At 40.9% G+C, this 18,098-nt stretch overlaps 1 protein-coding gene across 4 annotated transcripts; it reads left to right on the forward strand.

Annotated features, from left to right (window-relative positions):
- Window positions 1–11,365: 11,365 nt before the first annotated feature.
- Window positions 11,366–17,274, forward strand: lipt2 (lipoyl(octanoyl) transferase 2). 4 transcript variants are annotated; one of them, XM_060898113.1, is made up of 4 exons: window positions 11,378–11,394; window positions 12,903–12,962; window positions 16,135–16,610; window positions 16,700–17,274. In XM_060898113.1, the coding sequence occupies exons 3-4, from the start codon at window positions 16,166–16,168 to the stop codon at window positions 16,966–16,968; spliced, it is 714 nt and encodes a 237-aa protein (XP_060754096.1). In that variant the 5' UTR covers window positions 11,378–11,394; window positions 12,903–12,962; window positions 16,135–16,165; the 3' UTR covers window positions 16,969–17,274. The 4 variants fall into 4 exon arrangements, with proteins under 4 accessions (XP_060754097.1, XP_060754096.1, XP_060754094.1 ...); XM_060898111.1 differs by lacking the exon at window positions 11,378–11,394 and adding an exon at window positions 11,778–11,882; XM_060898114.1 differs by lacking the exon at window positions 12,903–12,962 and having other exon boundaries at window positions 11,366–11,394.
- The last annotated feature ends 824 nt before the right edge of the window (window positions 17,275–18,098 follow it).

The following is an 18,098-nucleotide window of genomic DNA, read 5'->3' on the forward strand; positions in this document are numbered from 1 at the left end:
ATGTGATTGTCTCAGTTCATCTGATTATTTAATTCGCCTTTTACGTTTTATCAGTGAAAATGCATGCATGCACATGCATGTTGCACAAGTTATAACACCCATCCTGTTTTAATGAGAGTCAACCCACAATCAATGAAGTCAAATCAGTCTTAGTTGAGCAAGTTGGTAACGGTATTTCTTACTTTCACCATAAATTTTTATTTATATGACTTTGGTCTATAGCTGTAAAAGGCCTCGGCCTTAAAACCGGTTACCACTGTGACGTCACGCACTCAGGGCTGGCTGGCTCAGCGGGGCAGCTCGAATGCCAACTTTGCGGTCGATTTTAACTCTCAAAAATATATATTTTTTTATTCCCATTTATGCAGCATACAAGAGTCAAGGATGGAGATACTATCCCCTCAGATATTTATTTAAAAATAAAGGTTCTGCGTATCTGCTTTCAGGTGACTCATAAGTTCTGAGATGGAGGAAATTTCCTTGAGGTTTTTTTGAGAAGTGAGTTCCATAATTTTGGAGCCGCGACACTGAAAGCTCCACGCACGGAGGAATGCCTATATTTGGGAATAACTAATAATCCAGAGTCAGTTGACCTTAACATATGAGAAGTGGTGTAAAGATGTAGCTGGTCTTGTGGGAGCAAAGCCATGAAGGATCTTGCATTCAGTTTATACTCAGAATGTGAAAAGAAACCAATGTTGATTATATAGAATCGGGGTGATGTGAGTTGTACACTTAGTATGAGTGAGAAATCTGCCTGCTGAATTTTGATTGTATTGTAAACAAGCAACTGTCCTAACTGGGGGGCCAGAAACTAGGACAATGCAGTCGTCTATGAGTGATATAATGAAGGCATGGATAAGCATTTCAGCATCATCCACTGAGTGAGAGTTAAGAAGGCGTGCAATTTCGAGGGTGGAAACAGATGTTGCAATCAGTCTTTACCAACGGATTGCTAATATTTCTACATTTTTGTATTTAACATTTTCAAAACATTTGTATCGTGTATCATGCTTAATTTAATTAAATGTGTATACAATTTGCTGCATCTGGGCCACATCTTCATCTCATGTCATCTCAGGGAGTTTTTCCTTTCCATTGTCACCTCAGACTTGCTCATTAGGGATAAATTTATGATGTATAAATGTATTAGTTCATATCTCATCTCATTATCTCTAGCCGCTTTATCCTTCTACAGGGTCGCAGGCAAGCTGGAGCCTATCCCAGCTGACTACGGGCGAAAGGCGGGGTACACCCTGGACAAGTTGCCAGGTCATCACAGGGCTGACACATAGACACAGACAACCATTCACACTCACATTCACACCTACGGTCAATTTCGAGTCACCAGTTAACCTAACCTGCATGTCTTTGGACTGTGGGGGAAACCGGAGCACCCGGAGGAAACCCACGCGGACACGGGGAGAACATGCAAACTCCACACAGAAAGGCCCTCGCCGGCCCCGGGGCTCGAACCCAGGACCTTCTTGCTGTGAGGCGACAGCGCTAACCACTACACCACCGTGCCGCCGTATTAGTTCATATATTTAAAATATTTATTTTTCTGTAAAGCTGCTTTGTGACCATGTCTATTGTTATAAGCGCTATACAAATACATTGACTTGACTGTCCATTATCTGAATCTCAAGGGAAAGTGGGTCATGCAACAAGTCCTGGCCTTAATCCAGTAGAAATGTTGCAGTTCATGTGAGGAAACCCACCATTGTCCCAGAAATGAAGCTGTTCTATACAGAAGAATGGGCAACAATTCCTCCAAGCCGATGTGCAGGACTGATCAACAGTTACAGGACACATTTTGTTGCAGTTATTGCTGCACAAGGGGGTCACAACAGATACTGAAAGCAAAGGTTCACATACTTTTGCCACTCACTGATATGTAATATTGGATAATATTCCTTAATAAATAAATGACCCATTATCTGAAGCTGTTTATCCTGTACAGGGTTGCAGGTAAGCTGGAGTCTATCTCAGCTGACTATGGGCGAGAGGCAGGGTACACCCTGGACAAGTCGCCAGGTCATCGCAGGGCTGACACATAGAGAGACACACCATTCACACCCATGGTCAATTTAGAGCCACCAATTAGCCTAACCTGCATGTCTTTGGACTGTGGGGGAAACCAGAGCACCCAGAGGAAACCCACACAGACATGGGGAGAACATGCAAACTCCACACAGAAAGGCCCTTGTCGGCCACTGGGCTCGAACCCAGGACCTTCTTGCTGTGAGGCGACGGTGCTAACCACTATACCACCGTGCCACCCCCAAATATAATATTTTTTGTCTCATTTGTTTAATTGGGTTCTCTTGTGTCTTCTTGTCTTAAAATCTTCTGATGTTTTGGATCATATTTATGCAGAAAATTCTAAAGGGTTCACAAACTTTCAAGCACCACTGTAGTTCCACACTATTTTGTGTGGTTTCTAAAGTTTATAAAGGAAAGTACAAAGGAAAGGACACATGATATTTAAAGCTTTTCATGGATATATGATATGACATGACTGTAAAGTGGGCAGAATGTTTAAAGCCTTGTTCAAAGTTCCTCTATAACGTTTATATTGTGGTGGACAAAAACAATGAAATAATAAACATATTACTGCGAAGATTTGAAAATTTTATTGCAACAGTTTCAGAGTAGACATATTGTAGATTCATCCAAAAATCTTAGATCATCATCATGCAGTGGTAGAGGTGATCAGTTTGTAATTGTTGTATTGTGTGTGTTATTGTTAAATTATTATAGATAGAAACATAGCTGATAGCATAGTTACAAAAGAATGGGTTTAATCCAAACATCAATAACTTGAAAACAAATCGAATTAGCCTCATGTCAGCATGAAAATAATTTCAATTTTAATAAAAGTGGTGTTAATGTGATACGAAATGTTTTACATCGGTATTTTAATGTAGTGTAACGGATTCTGTGGGTGAAAATGTTAGAAAGAAAAGTGAGCAAATACTCAAGTATTATTGTATACATTTACTAGTTTATGAAAAAAAGTATTTGCTGCAATCATAAGGAAAAGGGAACAACCATGCACAGACAAGTACAGTGACTGTAACACCACTCCCGCTGATCTGTTTGGCAATTTAATACTTTCTTTTTTCCCCCCAACACTCATGAACGTCATGATACTTAAACTTCTCCATGAGGGACAAGGTCTGTCCTCTCAGCCACAAGCAGCATCCCCTCTTTTCCAGGCAAGTTATCCACAAGTTATCAAATAGATCCACTGTTTTTGAACCAGTGCTGTAGCTTTTGCTGGAACTAGTGTAAGTAAACAGATCGCTGTATTCATTGTACTAACTGATTGCTGTAATTCCACATGAAATAACATTACACATATTTATGTGTAATAGCATACTGATTTATCTATCTTTATGGCATGTGTGGCACGCGTTTTTGTTGAAAATAATTATTTCTTGATGACAGATTTATTTTTCTCTGAATAAATTTATTTCAATTAAAGGTTGGATTTTTCTCTTTTTTTCCCAGTGTGAGATGATATTACTTCACCAAAATGTGGATTTTTTTCTAACCCTTTTTACTTACTTTTACTGCCATTTTACTATCTTCTATCAACAGCTTCATGAGAGTCACTCTGCATTTTTTTTTTTTTTTTTTACAAATTCTTATAAACTTTCATGCTGGTGGGAGAATGACTGTTTATAGCTGTTAAAATGTAACAGCAGGAGCTAATTTGGAATGAACTTGTAAATAACTTAACATTCAACATACAGTACCAGTCAAAAGTTTGGATATCCCTACTCGTTCGTAGGTTTTTCTTTATTTTGACTATTTTCTAAATTGTGGAACAATACTGAAGACATCAAAACTATGACATAACATATGGAACATATATGGAATTATGTGGTAAACAAAAAAAGTGTTAAAAACAAAATATGTTTCATATTTTAGATTCTTCAAAATAGCAACCGTTTACCTTGCTGATGCTTTACACACTATTGGCATTCTCTTAACCAGCTTCATGAGGTGATCACCTGGAATGCTTTTCAATTAACAAGTGCCTCGTCAAAAGTTAATTAGTGTAATTTCTTGCCTTCTTAATGTGTTTGAGATCAAATAGTAAATAATAAAAGTACAGTAAATAGCCCTATTCCACAACTGTAGTAATCCATATTATGTCAAGAACCGCTCAACTAAGGAAAGAGGAACCACATCCATCAGTACTTTAAGACATGAAGTATCTTTTAATTAATAAAACTAAAGAAAAACCATTTAACATGAAGGTATGTCCAAACTTTTGACTGGTTGACTGGTACTCTGTGTGTGTGTGTGTGTGTGTGTGTGTGTGTGTGTGTGTGTGTGTGTGTGTGTTTAGCATACAGGGTATGATATTTAGTTTATGGGTGTTGATAAAAACTATGTATAACTAACTTATGAAGACATATTATAACAGTGTCAAATACTGAACAATTTTGAATGCTAAAAAGATTACAGATGCACACTGACAGGTAACGTCATGATTCCTCAGAAAATAATGTGAGGGACACAGCAACTGAAATAAATAAATGAACAGGTTAATTGATTCAAGGATAGGAGTGAATCAGTGACGATTAGCTAGGTAACAGTAAATAAAACACAGAGGTCATTTAAACTTACACAGATCCTTTTGAGCAACCAAAAGGTCCAAAGGGTAGTTCTGTAGGCAGGCACATTGGACGGCACACACCACTATAGTTTGTACAACCCCAGGGAAACGCCACCATTGCATTTCCTTCACCTGAAATATAAAATGCAGACTATAATTTTGTTCATTTCTTTTTCAAGGAAGAACCATCACTTTATTGATTTATCCACACAGGCACATCATCATCATCATCATCATCATCATACATAACATACCGGTATCCCAATTCAGATTTGCATGAAACAGTGACTTGCGACTAACAAACTTAGCAAAAACTAATGAACGCTTACCAGCAATGGCCAACATGATCAAAACACACAGGAGTATCATTCTTTGATGTTTCATGATCATTTCTTGATGCTGTCTTTCCTTAGCTCTTGTAGAATGCTGTAAGATCTTAGAACAACTATCTCCTTTTTCCCCAAAAGGAGGAGTAAAAGAGGAATATGAACAAATTCTTGTACTCCAAATTGGGTAATGCACTTCAGAAATTCAGTTAGGGCACATATAAATGAAATTGAGTTCATGTGATGGTGCATAATTACGTTTTCCTGTGGGATAATCTAGTTATGGCACTCTCAGGCACTGGACTAAAAAAGATGGGTAAATTTCCCTGGTGTAATGTTCAAAGTTCAGTGTTTTATAATTCATACTTACTTATTGAACATGTAATTAATTAAAGTCTTTTGCCAGAATGTTATGTTATATCCATTCTGCAACATTTTTGTTCATCGTTTCCATAATTTTTCTTCATGTTTCACAATTTACAAAGTTTTTAGTGAACTGTCATGCAGTTACTCATCCCTGTCGCTGATGTTAAAGGGGCTGGCTCACCCTTCCCAGAAGCCTCTGCACCAAATAATGAGTCACCATTTTCACATCCATGGATATGCCACTATTTGAAAAACATTCAAAGCAATCCGGCAAAAAGCCATAGATCATAAATTGCAACGTGAAACTGAAGATATTTTGCCAAAGTAGTTATATTTTAAATTCTTTCAACCAATCCATTCTATTTTCATATGGTTATTCCATTATAATGGACCAAAACTGGCCTCAGCCACCTCATGGGTGACCACAAAGGAATGGAAATATCAGGCATATTCTCTTCAAATTGGGTGGCACGGTGGTGTAGTGGTTAGCGCTGTTGCCTCACAGCAAGAAGGTCCGGGTTCGAGCCCTGTGGCCGGCGAGGGCCTTTCTGTGTGGAGTTTGCATGTTCTCCCCGTGTCCGCATGGGTTTCCTCCGGGTGCTCCGGTTTCCCCCACAGTCCCAAGACATGCAGGTTAGGTTAACTGGTGACTCTAAATTGACCATAGGTGTGAATGTGAGTGTGAATGGTTGTCTGTGTCTATGTGTCAGCCCTGTGATGACCTGGCGACTTGTCCAGGGTGTACCCTGCCTTTCGCCCGTAGTCAGCTGGGATAGGCTCCAGCTTGCCTGCGACCCTGTAGAACAGGATAAAGCGGCTAGAGATAATGAGAGATGAGAGACTATTTTTAATATTTTTATTTTCATAATTTTTATTATAATACAGCTATTATTTGCAGGTAAAGTGGAAATTTAACAATGACTGGTAATTTAACGGGCGAGGAGCGCAAATGGATTTTGAAACAGTACTGGAAGACAGAGAATAGTGAACGTGTGCAAGAACAGTGGTGAGAAACATTCGCATCGTCACCACCAACGAGGCTCATGATTTACAGGATACATGCCAAATTTGAGCGGACGGGGTCTATCCACAACTCGCCGAAGAGTGGTCGACCAGTCACCGTGACAACGCCAGAGAATGCAATGCGAGTCTCCCTGGCCGTGTGGGACCCAGATGGGAGAAACCTGGGTTGCCCAAGTAGGTTTTAGCTAGGGCCCATATGAAACCCACTTTTAGCCCAACTGGGCTTGCCCACATGGGGCCACCGCATAACCCTTGGCCAAAACCGACTGGAGCCCAGCTGGGCAGCCCACATTCAACCCATGTGGGACCCACATGGGTGTGTTGGCAGGGCCGTGTGGGACCCAGATGGGAGAAACCTGGGTTGCCCAAGTAGGTTTTAGCTAGGGCCCATATGAAACCTACTTTTAGCCCAACTGGGCTTGCCCACATGGGGCCACCGCATAACCCTTGGCCAAAACCGACTGGAGCCCAGCTGGGCAGCCCACATTCAACCCATGTGGGACCCACATGGGTGTGTTGGCAGGGTTCACCCAGAGCCCTCAGAAATCAAAAAACAGGGCGTCATCTGAATTGGGTATTGAACGCAGATCGTTGGGTCGTTTGATGTACCGTGTAGGACTGAAAATGTACATGCCACAATTGATACATGGTTTATTGGAAGATGACTTGGATCGGCGTTTACAATTTTGCGAAGCCATCCTGAACGAGGAACGAGAGGGTGACAGCATTCTCTGCAAAATCATGTGGTCCAATGAAGCAAACTTTAAGCTATCAGGTGCCGTTAATCGGCACAATTGTGTGTACGATGAAACTGAAAACCCTGAAGTCACGATTGAGCAACAGCGCAATCAACCTGGGGTGACAGTGTGGGCTGGCCTGTCCTGCAAAGGTGTCGTTGGACCTATCATTCTGCATAGGACTGTCGATCGACATGTGTATCTGAACATGCTGACGGATACGATCATACCACAGGTACGCGAACAACAGCAGCAGGACAACTTCTACTTTCAGCAGGATGGGGCACCACCGCACTTCGCACTCAATGTGCGTGCGCTACTTGACAAAGAATTTCCCAACAGGTGGACTGGATGTCGGGGAGCCGTTGACTGGCCACCACGTTCGCCGGATCTCACCCCTATGGACTTCTTTTTCTGGGGATGTGTAAAAGATAGGGTTTTTGCACGCAAGCCTCGTTCTGTTGATGCCATGATTCAGTTCATGCGGGAGGCTTGCCAGGAAATTGATGCTGATAAAGACCTTTGTGCCAGAGTGTGCATGGGTGTCCACACTCGACTAGTGGAATGTGTGAATGCCAGGGGCAAACAGTTTGAACATTTGAGGGATTAATATGTTTATTATTGATATGTTGTTATTGATATGTTTGTATAATCAATAAAATAACATTTTGTGCGAATAGTTTGTTTTTCATTACTGTATACCTACTTTTGCAGCCCCCTGTATGAACTGTTTTTCACAAACTTAGGGCGAGCTAGCCAGGGGGAATATGTCATGTTCATGTGGGTTCCAGTACATTGTGGAATTCCTGGGAATGAAAAAGTAGACAAGCTAGCGAAGGAGGCGGTCAGAAAGAGAAGTCTGGAAATTAGTATTAAACTTTCAAAATCAGAGGGGGAAAATATTGTTTTGAAGGGAATAATCAATCATTTGCAGCAGTACTGGGACAGTACTCAGAAATGTGGGGGTGGGGGGGACAAGAATTGGAGGAACCAGCAGAAGGGAGCAAGTAGTCATGAGTAGACGAAGAGTTGTGCACAGCAACTTAAATAGCACGCTTTTCATCATGGGGGAACATCCAACTGGTCATTGCAAGTATTGTCAAGCAGTGGAGTCAGTGCATCATGTCCTGTTGTCATAAGCAAGGTACAAAGAGCATACTTGCCAACCCCCAGAGAATGATAAGCGGTACATCAGATTGAAGCCCTTCTGGGGGGCTCTGGGGGCATGCTCCCCTGTAAAATTTTGGGAAAAAAACATGTAAAATAATACATTCTCCTGCATTCTGAATGCCATATTTGAAGAAAATTAATTGGGAAATCGGACCGATGTACTTCACAAAATGCATGCTTCTCACCTTGCCTCAGTGCTTTGATGCTGGATGATGTTGCCTTGAACTTGTCATGGTAAACATTTTTTTCCAGAGTTTTCATTGTTCACAATCACCAGACCATGTTTGGTTTTTACAAATATGGTTCTGCCCATTCAGCTCATTCCTGAATGGGTAGAACCATAACGAGAACCAATGGGATGGCACAATAGAGCGATACAATTCAGATTCAACATTGTTATGCGTCGTTCCATTGGCTCTCTACTTCACTTAATATGACTATTTGACGCTATATTCTTGTATCCGCTGTGCCGAAAATAGTTGAAGCAAGATCATAAGAACAAATCTAACAGTGTTCACTGATTATTTTGTAACGCGGTAGGTTTTAGAAAAGTGGAAGACTACTTCTTGAATCAGTAGAGTTGGCAAGTATGAAAGAAGAGAGGATGGAAATGACGAGAGAACTACAGAGCCTAGGACAAGAAGTGCCCAGGACTAAAGATGTGCTGCAGTGCGGGGACACAATGGCAGGGGTGGACAGTAACGAAGTACATTTACTTGAGTACTGTACTTACACTTTGAGTATCTGTACTATACTTGATTAGTATTTTTTTTGAAAACTTATGACTTTAACTTCACTACATTTGAAAGGCAAATATCGCACTTTTTACTCCACTACATTTCTATCAAGGTCCTCATTACTATGACACAACTTTGAAATTGGATGTTTTTTCTTTTCTAAAATGTGATTGGTTTTTTTGCAGGTGACAATGAGACAGCCTGTCAGTAATCACTAGGGTCACACGTCCATAGACTGGATAAAATCAAGTTCAGTGATTTCTCAGCAGTATTATTTGAACACAATCAGTTGATGGCAGAATGGAAGGAGGCGGTTCTTCTGGAGAATGCACGCACTCATGGCCCATGAACCCATGTTTGAGTTTTCTAAAAGGATTAAAGATTTGTTTCATTTTAAATGTTTGCTTTGTTTGCCGAAAACGAACCACATCACAGCCTACAAAAACTTGTCGTCTAACCTGTGGAAGCATATTGAGGTATATAAATGTTTTATTCCAAGAGAAAGCTTGCAACAAAGTTGTCTGTGCTTTTAGAGCTAGTGATAACGTTGTGAACATATCCATGCAGTCTGGTTAGTCAAATGACTTTCTATGGATTTGCCTACCAAGTTGCCATCGCCTTGTCCACAGCTAATGTTTACACATAGCTAGTTAACTTGGACACTGTTAGTTAGCATGTAAAAATGGAGTTACGCTAACATGAATAACGTTAACTTATCTGAAGTGCTTTCAGAAATATGTTTTTGCATAATCTTGCCAAATAAACACAATGTAGAAATCTTTCTTTTCTAGTAACGTTAGCTACCCAATATGATTTTGAGTTTGAAAAGAGTTTGCTAGGATGTCAGGTGGAGCTTCACTGGCTAGCTAGCTTAAAGTGCATATTCTGGACCAATTTCTTGTTTTTTTATATGAAAGTATGTCCCTTTACACACTCATCCAGAAGGATAAATTTGCACAAAGCCATCTGTCTACAGCAGAAAAAAAAATTAAATAACAAACCGCGTCTGGAAAAATCCCAAGGGAGTCTGGAGCCAGATTCATGACGTTACCTGCGGAAGCGCCAGCAGGCTGCGAGAGGTTGCATGGTTTCAGTGCACAGCCTGTGTAGACCAAGCGCTCCCATTTCTCTTTCATTGTCCGGTCTTTTGGGAAATGATGAGTACTAATCCCATCAAGATTGGTGTTGCTACACGCTCCTACGATACATCAGTTAACCATTTTAATAATTACGTGATAACATTGAATAAATTTGCAGAAAACCACCAGGTCGTTTTCTCAGAAACAAACCAGCACTGACGTAGGATTCAGAAGGAGGCATTCCGCACGCGACATCATGAAAATCAATATTTGCCAGGAAATTCAAATGCCAAGTTTTTTCAGAGGCTGATGAATTTGCCTCAAATGGCTTGATTTCAACTGAATTTTTCTGGTATTGCGCAAGGTAAAAAAAAATTGCACAGAATGCAAAATGTGACAGATATTTGACCAAAGTTTAATAAATAGGAGGGGTGGCACGGTGGTGTAGTGGTTAGCACTGTCGCCTCACAGCAAGAAGGTCCGGGTTCGAGCCCCGTGGCTGATGAGGGCCTTTCTGTGTGGAGTTTGCATGTTCTCCCCGTGTCCGTGTGGGTTTCCTCCGGGTGCTCCGGTTTCCCCCACAGTCCAAAGACATGCAGGTTAGGTTAACTGGTGACTCTAAATTGACCGTAGGTGTGAATGTGAGTGTGAATGGTTGTCTGTGTCTATGTGTCAGCCCTGTGATGACCTGGCGACTTGTCCAGGGTGTATCCCGCCTTTCGCCCGTAGTCAGCTGGGATAGGCTCCAGCTTGCCTGCGACCCTGTAGAACAGGATAAAGCGGCTAGAGATAATGAGATGAGATAAAATAGTAGAATTACATTGATCTTGCTCCTGAATTTACCTGTGATAGGCACTTTAACGTTAAACCACCATGATGGCACAGCATGCGTTCATTTTGTGAATTTACATTTCTGTCTTTGGTCACAGCATTAGGTTTTGTAAGCGTTGTGGCAATGATACAACAATGTATTGACAGAAAATGTACTTTTAATACTTAAGTATTTTTAAAAGCAAGTACTTCAGTACTTTAACTTAAGTAAAAATTTGACTGGACAACTTTCACTTGTATCGGAGTAACATTTGACCAGTGGGATCTGTACTTTGACTTAAGTAATGAAGTTGGGTACTTTGTCCGCCTCTGCACAATGGAGGGGAGAAAGTGTTTGTTTAGCTTTCTGACATTTACCGGTATAATCACAAGCGCGTAATGGACAAATATAACCAGAAGGGGGCAGTGATGCAACATAATGGATGCCAACTGCCGTAAAACCCCCAAGGAAGAAGAACAAGCCCAAAGATGTTTGAGAAAGACGGGAGATGTGTAAGTACTGTTCTGTGTCTATAAAGCAGTAGAGTTTGTCTACATAGTTTATATATTATTAAACAGATACAGCCGTGTTGAGTTCAGTACACAGGAGTGTAATTGATGTATTATGGTCTGATGTTGGAAGTTTCATCTACTTACATTCGACTGTGGGGAAAAAAAAATAGCAAGACTGTTGAAAAAAATGTTGAAGTGTCTTTATCACACTCTCAAGCATGCTTATTGAAATAAATCCTGAGGCGATTTTTAAAAATATAGATCAATTTGTTTCTACTGAACTTGAACGAAGTGTTTCGTAAAGTTTGTTTGTTTGTTTGTTTGTTTATTTATTTACTTACTTGCGTCTCTTGTTTGTTCGGTTAAGCTCTTTGGCCAAAATGGCGCCGTCCAAGTAACATTTTAAATACACTTAGATTTTAATAGTATTAATTACTTTCACTAGTCGAATTTCTCAAAACGACATCCAGAACGATTAAGTCTAGCAGGTAATGAAATGTTAAAGTAAATGTTATTGTCATTAAACCGTGTGTGATGAATGAGTTCGGTAGAGGAGGAAAGTGTCCTAATGTTATTAAAGATAAGAGAGCACGGTTTCCTGCACCATTTCCACATTTTCCGAAATATCTGATTCATACAGTCTGTAATGATTGTTTTGGATTTGTTAATAAAATGCCGTTTGATTGGTGGAATTTGAACCAATAGTTTTGACAGTAGACCAGTCAGTGCGTCTTATCGATAAGTGGCGCTGATGTTCTGAACACATTCTTGTGTCAGTGTTGAGCACACTGCAGGACATGGTGTGTTGAGCACACTCATGGGCGCCGCCAGGGGGGGAAAGGTTAGAACAATTCTAGGGGCCCAGCACTGCCATGGGGCCCTTTAAGGGGCTGATAATATGCGTTTAATGTTTTTAATAAGACTTTTGAAATAACAACAATGCAATATTCCATCTGGTAAAATGAGCTAATTGAACAAGGTTGTCTATTTCTTGAGTTCTTCAACATATTGTCATTTAACCCTCCCCCTTTTGCGAAATGGTACGGTCCAGTTCTAGTAGAAGCGCGATGCGTTAAATCTGTGTGCTGATCAGTGCAACGCTACTTGCTGCTGTGTCGCGGTGCAGCAGCCAGCCAGCCAGCAGTGGAGTGCGTACAGTCTATGATCGCTAAATATGAAGCGTGGCTGTCAAAAAACGTAAAGAAAGGCAGCTGAAAGCTGAGAGGGACCAGAGAGGCAGGCAACTGGTCACTCAGTTTTTCCCAAAGAAAGGTAGCTATCGCTCACGTGTGTTCAAAATATTAGCGAATGGTAAATGAACAGTATGAACGTGGTTGGATTAGCCTATCAAGAGAACACTTTTACAGTTTGTACAGTGACATTTTTTCCATTTTAATAACTGAACTGACTTGTGTGATAAACAAGATGAAATATTACGTTATGCTGGTGCTAATAACTAGTGCTAATAACCAGTTTCATAACTAATGGGGTGCCCTAAATATGCACAGATTCAGCCTCAGGGGGACCTCCGCCCTACCAAACCACTGAACCCCCCTTTGGAGAAGGAGGTAAGCAGCAATACAACCCATAAATGCTTTAAGATTGCTGCTTTTGTTGAAAGTTGGGGGGCCCAAAATTTCTGGCGGCGCCCCTGAGCACACTGCAGGACATGGTGTGTTGAGCACACTGCATTTCTCGGCGCGTCTGGGACAGTACTTGTTTGATTTTAATTTCATTTACTCACATCTGAATTTGTGCTAGAAACGAAATTATGGTAACATGAGTGCTCAATCACTCAATTAGTGTCACCAAAGCGCCTTTCACACAGGAAACCTGTTAATGCATCAGGTTTAAAAACAACAATAACAACACGGTATAGAATAGAGCGGCGGCTACAATTATCGACACCTTAATCTTTTGGCCGTTGCAAAAGTAGAAAAGACTTATGATACGTAAATTGTGCATGAACAATTACTCAAACTTCCACTGGGGAAAAAAGTAGTTGATTTCCGATTGCTTAGTGTATCAGATCACGTGACACCGTTCCACAATTATCGGCACCTTTGTCCGCAGTTACCGACGCCGTTCCACAATTATCGACATCCAGATGATTATTTATATTTAAAAAAATAATAATTGGTATGGGGCAGCACGGTGGTGTAGTGGTTAGCACTGTCGCCTGACAGCAAGAAGGTTCTGGGTTCGAGCCCAGCAGCCGGCAAGGGCCTTTCTGTGTGGAGTCTGCATGTTCTCCCCATGTCTGTGTGGGTTTCCTCCGGGTGCTCCGGCTAATTGGTGGCTCTAAATTGACCGTAGGTGTGAATGTGAGTGTGAATGGCTGTTTGTCTCCATGTGTCAGCCCTGCAGGGACTACATAGGTGGCAAAATGTAGTTACAGCCATGAATGAGGATTCAAAATGGCGGCTCGGTTTTCCCTTTTGGCCGCTCTCGTTTTCTGTTAGAATTTGGTAAAGGAAAAAATAAATATATTATTTACCAGCTTAAGGTCAGTCCATATGGTGAAATACCGTGACCTCGGCCTTAAATACTGACCTTGGTCCAGAGGGCCTCGCTCAGTACTTTCAAGACCTCGGTCACGGTATTTCACGATACGGACCTCCCAGCTTGTAAATAACACGCACACATTTTCTGAATGGAATAAAAAATCTGAATATTTCAAGCATGTAATTTTTTAAAAAATATGCTAGGAATTTAATTTTGGTCTAATTCTATTGCAATTGGATTCCAAATACTCTATAAACATTCCATTCTGTTATGAATCAGAAAAAAAAATCTTATAAATCACAGCACTTTTTTTTTAAGTACTTCATCTACTTCAACAATGTTACACCAAGATGGATCCATAACAGTTGTAAATGTCACTTAATTCCACAGGGTGTCGATAATGGTGGACACCGGTGAAAGTGATGACTATTATTGACACCTCATGTGACTTTTCTCAAACGTGCATTTAGATACAAAATGGTGACTGTCAAATGAAAGAGTAAGAAACAAAGTAGGTTTCGACAAGGAGATCATGAAATATTGGTCAATTTGATAAGTAAAAACATGTCCAGGAGTTTGCATGTTCTCCCCGTGTCCGCGTGGGTTTCCTCCGGGTGCTCCGGTTTCCCCCACAGTCCAAAGACATGCAGGTTAGGTTAACTGGTGACTCTAAATTGACCGTAGGTGTGAATGTGAGTGTGAATGGTTGTCTGTGTCTATGTGTCAGCCCTGTGATGATCTGGCGACTTGTCCAGGGTGTACCCCGCCTTTCGCCCGTAGTCAGCTGGGATAGGCTCCAGCTTGCCTGCGACCCTGTAGAACAGGATAAAGTGGCTAGAGATAATGAGATGTGATGAAAACATGTCCATGATCTTTCCACCATGCTTACCTGCGATGATGATCTCCTGGTTTTTCTCAAATTGCTGATCATGCTGAAAAAAATTCCATCTCAGGTAACGAGCTGTGTCATCAGATGACAAGAACAAAGGGCGAGGGGGGGGGTCTTCCTGTTGATTAATTAACCAATAATAATTGCTGTAACTGAAACTCACCTTTTTGTAAAATTGTTTTTTACTGGTAAATCTGAAAAGGTGTTGATAATTATGGACTGTTGACAATTGTAGCTGCCACTCTCATTAACAAATTTTCATTCCCACTCAGTCTTCTGTAATGGTAAAGTAACTGGTTTTATGTATTCCCACCTGACTGTAGACCAGATTCTAAGGCTCATATTAAATATTATATTTAAATAATATTGGCTTGTGTTGAGTGGTATATTGGATATATTCCATTCAGCTAACATGATATTGAACGAGTCAAAGACAAGTTCAGTATCATGCTAGGTGAATGGAATATGTCTGATATACTATGAAAAAAAAGCTATTATTATTATTATACATATGCACTCTGCATATCAGCATTCTCGAAGGCCAACGCTAGCTTACCCGCAAGTTGCCGCTGCTAGCGCAGCAGTGAAGTAACCTTCCAGCTGGTGTAGCATTCATCAGTAGTGTTAGCGAATGCTAATAAAGCAGTCAAGCCAGCGCTATCGAGAACAAGTAGCACAGGCTAACGACTGAGAAACTAAGATTTCTGTCTCCAGACTCTTTTTTTTTTTTTTTTTTCCCCCCCATGCTGCATGCTCACCACAGTTTTTTTTCACTCAGACTTATTCTTTTCCCTATGTAATTTACTTACTTTGAAAATCAACATCGACTTCTACACACAACGGAGCTTCCTGGCACCCTACCACTAATCCCTTGCAAAATCCTTTGCTCTGTTGCTTTTTGGTGTGTCTGGCTAAGTTTTGGATGAACTGAAGTCCCAGTTCTGATAGTAATGGTTTGCTACTGCTTGTAAATATGCTGAAGGATATCTAATTAAGTTTTGATAGTCTTTCGGGTGTTCAATGCATCTTTCTCTTTCCCGGTGAAAAAATAAATGCTTCTGTGCATGCGCAGCAGAAAGCTTTCTCATTGGATATTTGCGTCAGCTCCGGCGTGTGACGTCATGTTGTCTTGACAACCATGCCATATCGTAAACCATGTTCAACACTCATTCTCCATTGAGTATAGTGGCGTAATACACGTAGGATAAGTGATATGCTAACAATATCGCATGCTATTGAACCAAATGAATGAAACCTGCTAGAAGGGAATAGACTACATGTTTTTTTATTCCGTCGAAAAAGTGTCTTGCATGTATAATAATTATATATGTTTAATATCTCATCAGGTCAGACAGCAGAAGGTGCAATCCTGCAAAGATGTCACCTGGAAAGCCCTCAGTCAGCATTGTGAACTTGGGGAGAGTTGCTTACCGCAGTGCCCTACAGATACAGCAGCAATACATCAGACAGCATTTTGATTCTTCAAGCCAAACTCCAAACACTTTACTCTTGTGTGAACATGATCCTGTTTACACTATTGGCATTCGGAGAGCACCGTACCCTGCTGAAGAGGAGCAGAGGCTGAAAGATCTGGGTGCAGAATTCTTTCGAACAAACCGTGGAGGTCTTATAACCTTTCATGGACCAGGGCAGATGATGTGTTATCCTATTCTTAACCTGAGCTGCTTTAAGAAGAGTGTGAGGTGGTATGTGTATGAACTGGAACAAACAGTGATTAAGATGTGTGGCAAGTTTGGAATTAAAGCCACCACCTCACCAGACACTGGTGTCTGGGTTGGAAATAACAAAATATGTGCAATTGGTAATTTTTTTTTTTTTCTTCTCCATTGTTTTACACAAACTGAAGTTCAAATGTAATAAAAGAATGGTAACCTACCAATATATTTTCAGGTATCCACTGTGGTAGATACATCACTTCTCATGGTTTGGGACTGAACTGCAACACAGACATGAGCTGGTTTGACCACATTGTGCCCTGTGGTATTGTGGGAAAAGGGGTCACCTCACTCAGCCAAGAGCTTGGCCGGGATGTCACAATCGAAGAGGCAGCTCCGTTGTTACTACAGGCTTTTAGTGAACAGTTCAACTGCACGCTGAGCCGAGTTTCTGCAAAACCACTGAATGTCTGTGTTCAGACAAAACAGACTTTAAATCGATAAATACTGTAGGTCCATTCCCTCATGGCTAACTCTCATAAAATATTAAATGTTTTGCCAAACCATAGTGAATATCACTGTCTCCTGATTTATACGCTCACCTGCTACAATGGGAACACATTTTATTTAACCAATATGTTTGAGTAGAAATATTGAGCAGTGTCTTTTTTTTTTTCATGGATTTTTATTTATGCTTTAGTTGCTATATGTAGGTAACTGTGTAGTACATGTACACTATATAGGCAGTTCTACAGGAATGCCATGTTTTAACTGCTACTGTTTTGAATATTAAAGGGCTGATGACACGAACATGACTCTATGCAATTTCTTAAATAAACTATACAACATGGCAAACATGTTAGATTTCTGTTTATAATTACGTGAAAAGAAGCTGTTGTTACGTGAATATCCAACTTTTAATTGCACAGCGCAAGAAAACTGGGTCCGTGGCTTGCGGCCATGTTGTGACGTCAGCGGAAGAACACGCTGCGGTTCACTGGCTGTTCTACTCAATGGAAATGGCGCATGAAAACGCCGGTGAACTCTCTAGTGCTAGCTCTTCCTCTTCTGGGAGTCTAGAATTGTGTTGATCTCTTCCGAATAGAATCTATGATAGCCTACCCTCTTTACCCTTTGCCTCTCGTTGCTAGGCGGCAGTTACATGAAAGCCGCAAGCTTTCACAAGCAAATACATGACTGATATCACGCCGACTTTATGATTACATTTATGATTATCATGTAGAATCTATAGCTCTATGTACCTTTATCTTATGTAGTTTCACAACACATGTTCTGACAGGAGGACTGTCTTTGGATCTGGCATAGCTACTAGTAGACCCCCTCCGGAATACTGGCAGTGTTGCCAGATTGGGAGGTTTCCCGCCCAGTTGGGCGGTTTCAAGTGCATTTTGGTGGGTTTTGAACATATTTTGGGCTGGAAAACTTCAGCAGTATCTGTTGCTAGATACTGCTGAAGTTTTCCAGCCCAAAATATGTTCAAAACCCACCAAAATGCACTTGAAACCGCCCAACTGGGCGGGAAACCTCCCAAACTGGCAACACTGTGTAGGCACTGCTGATGGTAGCAGCACACGTTTGTGCTGAACTGAACACCCAAGAGATTCTTTTAAGCT

Source organism: Neoarius graeffei, chromosome 17 (genome assembly GCF_027579695.1).
Source record: "Neoarius graeffei isolate fNeoGra1 chromosome 17, fNeoGra1.pri, whole genome shotgun sequence".
NCBI classification, from domain to species: domain Eukaryota; kingdom Metazoa; phylum Chordata; class Actinopteri; order Siluriformes; family Ariidae; genus Neoarius; species Neoarius graeffei.